Source organism: Penaeus vannamei, chromosome 41, assembly GCF_042767895.1.
Source record: "Penaeus vannamei isolate JL-2024 chromosome 41, ASM4276789v1, whole genome shotgun sequence".
NCBI classification, from domain to species: domain Eukaryota; kingdom Metazoa; phylum Arthropoda; class Malacostraca; order Decapoda; family Penaeidae; genus Penaeus; species Penaeus vannamei.
In genome coordinates, this window is record NC_091589.1 from 10,505,626 (window position 1) to 10,513,125 (window position 7,500).

Sequence of the window (7,500 nt, forward strand, 5' to 3'; positions counted from 1 at the left end):
AATTCACATAAAATGACACCATGATTCATGAACTCAAAACCTATTGATATTATGCATTTCCATGGCACAATTTTCTACTTCACTCTCTTATACTGCACTTTCGACGATGACGTACACATTTCAACAAGTACCCACGTCAACTCTTTTCCCTTTTCAAATAAGCAAACAAACTCTTGCGATCAAGCACAAACGACTATTACAGAAACATAGCAAGCAGAATAGAAGCAAACAAATGCAACTGAATACGGGTTTGCGGAGATTGCCTGCTACATCGGCACACTTTTTCTCTCATCAGACTGACTAATTCCACACAGCTTTACAAATACTAAAATAATCAAATGTTTAACAGATTACAAAAAATATATGAACCAATGAAAGTTAGTGAGGTCACAGGAGGAGAAAAACAATAATCAACAAAGAGAATCAAAGAAAACACAAATCTAGACCAGGTATGAATAACACGAACAAGAATGGAAATGATAAAGACGAGAACAAATCACTACAAACCCGAGTAAGAGCAAATAAGACTGAACAAATATAAAACATAATGAGAATGAGTAACAATAAACAAGGACAACAACAACAAAAAAACAAGAACTTCCTCATAGACTCTCCAATACCCATGGAACCCAAGACAGAAAAAAAGCCAACACCTCTTTAAGCAAACTCATCCCAATTATGACAACCCCCCAGTAAGAAAACAAACCCCACAAACCAAACAATCCAACGAAAGATACTAGAAAAACCTCAAAGCAATACCCGAAATAATGATAATTTCCGATTATTGTTGAGGTCTGAGGTTTTCTCTTCTTCTAAGACCTCGTTTTCGCCTTATTTGACCTCGTTTCGTTGCTCTTACCTTATTTCTCTGCGAAGAAAATAATATCGAAGGCTGTCACTCGACGGGGAAGTCAGTCTTTCGTGACAAATAAATCGTTTTGTGTTTATGTGACGAGATTATTGACAAACACAGAACAAAAACATGGCCGACGAGACTCAACGTTCGAGTGTCGATTAAAAAATCCCAATTTTGCCGTGAATTTCCGATTTTTATGTTTGCATATATCTAAGAATTGTTGTAATAGAATTTTTTTCATTCTTGTATATTATTCAAATCCTTTCCCGGCTGGCAAAAAATAGAAATAAATGGTGATTGCATTACAATCTTCTCGTTTTTTTACTTTCTTTTACTTGAAAATTATTGCAGGGGTCTCATTTGATTTTTAGATTTTTACACTTTATTTCTTCTGTTAGTCAGAATGTTTATCTTCTTTTTGTGTGCATAACGAATTTTTAGTGATTCTTGAGAAAACGTTTCAATTTGAAACAAAGATTTCAGGGGTAACTATTACAATATGATTATATTCAACAAGTGCCTATATCTTGTGGACTAATTTTGACTCCCCAATGTAGAAATAGTACGATTCGTTTATTTTCTCAGTTACGCTATTTTTTTTATTGTTAATGAAAACAATGTGTAACGCATTTCCATTCTAAAGGTATACCGGAAATTGCGCGCTAATATGTAGACACGAGTAAGTTTGAATGAAATTATTCGAGTTATGGCGTAATAGAGACAAAGACAAAAATACACAAGTAATATCGATATATATATATATATATATATATATATATATAATCAATTTTAATAATAATGGTAATGAAAGCAATGGCAATAATGACAATAATGTTAATGATACTATTGGTAATAATGATAATGATAATGATAATAATAACAGTAATAATGATAATAATAATAACATTAACAATACTATTGATAAAAATACCATTATTATTAACATCATCATTATCATCATTCTATTATTATCATTATCTTTGATATCATTGTCATCCTTATCATCATTATTATTACTATCTCTATTACAGACCCGAAGATGGAATCGAGGATGATTCCGAAACTGTTGTCTCACTTTCCTTAATAAATCCAGTTTGTGCATTGTGGGTTTTTCTTCCATATCATCAATACGGTATTGTGTTTTTCTTTGCATCTCTATTACAATAATTATCATCATCATCGTTGCAATGATTATCATCATTATTGTTATATTTACTATCATTATTATTACTACCATTTTGATAATCATCATCATTACCCTTAATAATAGCATATCATTTCTGTTATTACTATTATTTTCATTATTCGTTATTGTCATTATCATTATCATATTTAATATTATTATCATGGTTATCATTATAATCATTATCAATATCACTACCAATATTATTGTAATTATCATTTTTATTATTATCATTATCATTATTATCATTACAATGATAACCATTATCATTATCCTTATTGTTATTATTATTATAATTGCTACTATAATTATTTTTATCATCATTTATATCATTACCATTAACGTTATCGATGTCATTATTATCATTATCATTATAATTACAATGATAATAATAATAATAATAATAATAATAATAATAATAACAATAATAATAATAAAGGCAATTGCACTAACACTGACAACAAAAATAACATAATAAATCACAAAAAAATAAAAAAATAACAAAACACACAAAAAAACATGAAGACAGACAATGATAACACACATAAAACAAATCAGACAACTTAAAATAAAAAAATAATTTACAACATCAACAGTAGGGAAACATCAATGCAATAAACAACAGCAAAAACAATAATAATTTTATTTCTTGATGTAAAAATTATATAAAGTTTATCTAGGTAGGATATTACATTTTGTTATGCGATCAAATGCTGTTCTTTGCAGGATGAAAGACTCAGCATATGGGAGCACATATTACGTATATGCTTATGGTTCTTTTCTCTCTTTCTCTTGTTCTATCTCTTTTTTCTGACTCTCTTTCTCTTTCACTCACTCTCTTTCTTTCTCTCTCTCTGTCTGTCTCTATATCTATCTATCTCTTTTTTCTGACTTTCTTTCTTTCTTTCTGTCTGTCTGTCTCTGTCTCTCTATCTCTTTTTTCTGACTTTCTTTCTTTCTCTCGGTCTGTCTGTCTCTGTCTCTCTATCTATCTATCTCTTTTTTTCTGACTTTCTTTCTCTTTCACTCACTCTCTTTCTTTCTTTCTCTGTCTGTCTGTCTCTGTCTCTCTATCTATCTATCTCTTTTTTCTGACTTTCTTTCACTCTCTTTCTTTCTTTCTCTCTCTGTCTGTCTCTGTCTCTGTCTCTCTATCTATCTCTTTTTTCTGACCTTTTTTTCTCTTTCACTCACTCTCTTTCTTTCTTTCTCTCTGTCTGTCTCTGTCTCTCTCTCTATCTATCTCTTTTTTTCTGACTTTCTTTCTCTTTCACTCACTATCTTTCTTTCTCTCTCTCTGTCTCTCGATCTATCTCTTTTTCTGAGTTTCTTTCTCTTTCACTCACTCTCTTTCTTTCTCTCTGTCTGTCTGTCTCTGTCTCTCTCTCCACACACGCACACACATACAAATAGACAAATACATACAGATAGACATCGATAGATGACACATATATTGACAGGGAATGGGACCTCATGATGTACAATTACATAACTAGTAGTACAAAGAAAATATAAAATCAATATTGCCAAAACGTCTATTATCCAGCAGACATTTATTAACGGGAGAAAGATTGAGAATTCTGCCTCTCTGTCTGTGAGGTGTTGTTATTGTAGGAATATCCTGATAGTTTGTAGGACACAAAAATAAAAATAAATAGATTGAAATTAATATTTAAAAAAAATCAAAATCAGACCTATGTTTACAGTGGCTATTATAATGTACTGCTCCTGAGAAATAATGCCGGATGTGTGCCTGTGAGTGAATGCATTTTTAGTTTGCATATATGTAACCTCACACATACGCACACATATGCATATGTGTGTTTATATGTATGTATGTGCATGTGTGTGTATGTTTATGCGTATGTTTATGTGTATGTTTATGCGTATGTTTATGTTTATATGTATGTGTATGTGCATCTGTATGTGTATGTGTGCGTGTGCGTGTGCATGCGGGTGTGTGTGCGTGTGTCATAAGGCATAAAGCATATCAGCCGCCGTCTATAATGTAAAAATATTGCTGACATTCCAAAACAAACTTGTTATGGAAGACTGCAACGTTATCAAAAGCGTAATCCCGTAAACATGTTTTCCCGCCACAGAAAAAAAAAATCAATTTAAACCCCTCGAAAACACCCTTTGAAGCGAAAGGGGGGAGAAAAAAAAATAACGTCAAGAAAAATCGAAAACATGAAACGAATATATAAAGAAAAAAGTTAAGTTAGAAATAAATTTATCTCTGTCGTTCGTGTCAGTTTAAAAATCCTCACATAACTGCCGCCAAAGACCCGCTTTTTGAAATTCAAATTATCCTACACTGACGTCACGTTATTCGTTATGTTACGTTGTTTTATTGCTTCTCTTTCACTGTCTTCACTGTTATCTTGTCTGTCCCTGTTACTGCATTCCGAATAACGTGTCGCGGGTTCTTCTGTGTTTCTCACTTCGTCTGAAAATAAACAAAAATACTTTATTTAATTTCATCAATATTTCATTTTCTTTTTTAGGTACGTGTTTTTTTTCATTCCTGTGTAATTTCTTATAATTACTTTATTTGTTTTAATCATATTTCATTTTCTTTTTTAAGTACGTGTTTTTCTGTTCTGTGTTATTTCTTATTTCTAGGATTCGTACTTAATAAAAACGCGAACAGATGAATTACCAAAGATAACTGTTAATATACAATTATCTTTATAAATATGTAAATGTTATTCTTAAAACATGTAATATCAGTCTCAAGACACTTCAATATTGATCGTTTTTTCTTTAAAGCTAATATTCAAATGTTCATCTTGTTCATTCTAAAATAATTCTAACTTACCCACATAATAATTCTACATTTATTAAAAAAAAAACAAAAAAACACAGACATAACCACAATAATAACACGAAACAAAAAAAAATCGTTAAAAAAAACGTTAACGAAAAATAACGGTGATAACAACCATAGTTCTTTCCTCGCTCAGATGGCGAGTGGGCGGGACACAGCCTTTCCAGCGCGAGGTGGGCGGCTAAGTAGAGCATCGCGTACACACCGTTGCCCACGCCCACAAACAAGAACGCTTTCCAACCGCCCACTAGATGGAAGAGCCATCCGCCCACAAGCCCGCCCACGCCCATGCCTAGGAAATCGTGAGAGGGTTAGTTACACCGACATTTGTATATTAACTTGGGTTTATCGTAAAACTGCTTCTTGTGTATGTAAAAATACTCCCTAAATACTAATTACTAAAATAATAACGATAATAATGATAATGACAATAAAATAACAACAATATCAATATTGATAATTTCTAAAAAATAATATTAAAAAATAATCAAACAAGAGACGACAGAAAAAAAAACATTTATATCAGGGATCCCTCACCACCGAAGAAAACCCCGCCAAAAATGGCCTGCATGGTGGCCTCCGCTCCTTCCGGCGTCACGCTGTTCGCATAGGACGCCACACCAGCGAAGGCCACGGCGTAGGACACCCCGTGGAGGAGCTCGATGGGCAGGAACCACCAGGGATTCGTGACGGCGGCGTAGAGGCACAGACGGAGGCAGAAGGTCGAGAGGGAGAGCAGGAAAGCCTTGACGTAACCGATCTTCTCGATGAGCCAGCCTGGGAGGGGGGAGAGAAAGGGGGTGAGGGGGGGATGGAGGAGAAAAGGGGTAGGGGGGAGGGAGTAGAAAGGGGGTGAGGGGGAGGGAGGAGAAAAGGGGTAAGGGGGAGGGGGAGAGAAAGGGGGTAAGGGGGAGGGAGGAGAAAGGGGGTGGGGGGGAGGGAAGAGAAAAGGGGTAAGGGGGAGGGAGGAAAAATGGGGTAAGGGAGAGGGAAGAGAAAAGGGTGAGGGGGAGGGAGGAGAAAAGGGGAAAGGGAGAGAGAAAGGGGGTGAGGGGTAAGGGTAAGGGGGAGGAATAAAGTGGAGGGAAAGGGTGGGGACAAAGGGGAGTTGGGCATGAGGGGGGGGGTGAGAATGAGGGTAGAGCGTTAAGACGAGGGTGAGGACGAAGGCGAGGGTGGGGAGGGGGGGAGGGGGGGGGACTTTAGGTTATATAACGCATAGTAAAAAAATAATCGTTTATTCTTAATTATCATCATTTCATTGGTCTTAGTTTTTGGAAAATGTAGTTGAGTTCAAAAATGTATTGGTTATCCAAATAAAGATGGCTGGAGCGAAAGAGGAAGAAAAAAACATTAGAAATTAGGAAAAAAAAGTGAAAACAGAAACAAAAGAAAATCACATAAAAAACAACCTTAGACAATGGAAATCTACAAAATAAGCAAATAATAAAAAAGTAACTAAAATAAAAATACACATGGAATATACATCCGTCTCTACCCAATCTTTATTGTCCCAAACCCGTTACTGTTTTTTGTCCCAAACCCGTTATTGTTTTCGTCCCAAAACCGTAACAGTTTTTGTCCTAAAACCGTAATTGTTTTCGTCCCAAAACCGTTACTGTTTTCGTCCCCAAACCGTAACAGTTTTTGTCCTAAAACCGTAATTGTTTTCGTCCCAAACCCGTAAATTTTTGTCCCAAAACCGTTACTGTTTTCGTCCCAAATCCGCCACTGCTACTGTCCCAAACTGCCTCCAATCATCCATTCAAAATCCGCAGGATCTCTCAGCACTCACCCGTCAGGAAAAGGCAGGGAACCTCCGCCACCAGACACTGCACCCCGAGCATGAGTCCCTGAAGGAGCTTGAGGTGGAGGAACTCGGGATCCCACGCCGCCGCCACGTCCTCCACCAGCAGGAAGTGGAAGGTTCCTATCATCCCGCAGGACAGGCCGAGGACCACCGTAGTCAGCTGAGAGGGGGAAGGGGCAAAGGGCCGGTGAGATTTTGATTTTTTTTTCTTTTCATTGTCATTTTTATTGTTCTTTCTCTATCTCTCTCTCTTTCCTTCTATCTATGTCTTTCTGTCTGTCTGTCTCTCTCACTCCCTCTTTCCATCTGTCTCTCTCTCTCTCTCTCTCTTTCTTTCCTTCTGGCTCTGTCTCTGTCTGTCTGTCTGTCTTTGTCTCTCTCTCTTCCCGTCTTTTCATCCTTACCCCCAACCCTTTCTCTTTCCTCTTCCCTCTACCTATGCCAATTCTTCCCGCAACCCTCCCCCCAAAACACACACACACAAACGCTCCCACCCAACCCAAACACGCAAGCGCCCCCCTCAAACAAACAATAACACAAACACACAACCCCCCCCCTCAAACAAACAAAAACACACCCACGCCAATCCCAAATCCCAAAGCCAAGAACCTGACCACCGTAAGCATCACAGAGGGCCGGCGGAAGACCTCGTGCACATCCGCCCTCGAGAGCTTCTTGTCGGTGACTGAGAAGCGGAGGCGCGCGACCACCACCACGTCCAGCGCCAGGAACACGGCCACCATCACGTGCACGGGCCAGTAGTCCTTCTGCGCCTGGTCCTGAGGTAAATGGGAAGAAGAGAAAAAGAAAATAAGAGAAAC

At 36.9% G+C, this 7,500-nt stretch overlaps 1 protein-coding gene and 1 long non-coding RNA gene across 2 annotated transcripts in view; both read right to left on the reverse strand.

Moving 5' to 3' along the window:
- Window positions 1-1,543, reverse strand: part of LOC138860408 (uncharacterized) — a 62,661-nt gene extending 61,118 nt beyond the window's left edge. Inside the window, exon 1 of the long non-coding RNA XR_011398317.1 lies at window positions 860-1,543. This is a non-coding gene — a long non-coding RNA (uncharacterized lncRNA). The remainder of the gene's footprint in view (window positions 1-859) is intronic.
- Window positions 1,544-2,666: 1,123 nt separating this feature from the next.
- LOC113803007 (major facilitator superfamily domain-containing protein 6) overlaps window positions 2,667-7,500 on the reverse strand; it is a 13,197-nt gene continuing 8,363 nt past the window's right edge. The window contains exons 6-10 of the mRNA XM_070117893.1: window positions 7,294-7,458; window positions 6,665-6,839; window positions 5,407-5,646; window positions 4,985-5,161; window positions 2,667-4,488 (exon numbers count right to left, since the gene is read on the reverse strand). Coding sequence (XP_069973994.1) covers window positions 4,352-4,488; window positions 4,985-5,161; window positions 5,407-5,646; window positions 6,665-6,839; window positions 7,294-7,458 — 894 coding nt within the window. The 3' untranslated portion in view covers window positions 2,667-4,351. The remainder of the gene's footprint in view (window positions 4,489-4,984; window positions 5,162-5,406; window positions 5,647-6,664; window positions 6,840-7,293; window positions 7,459-7,500) is intronic.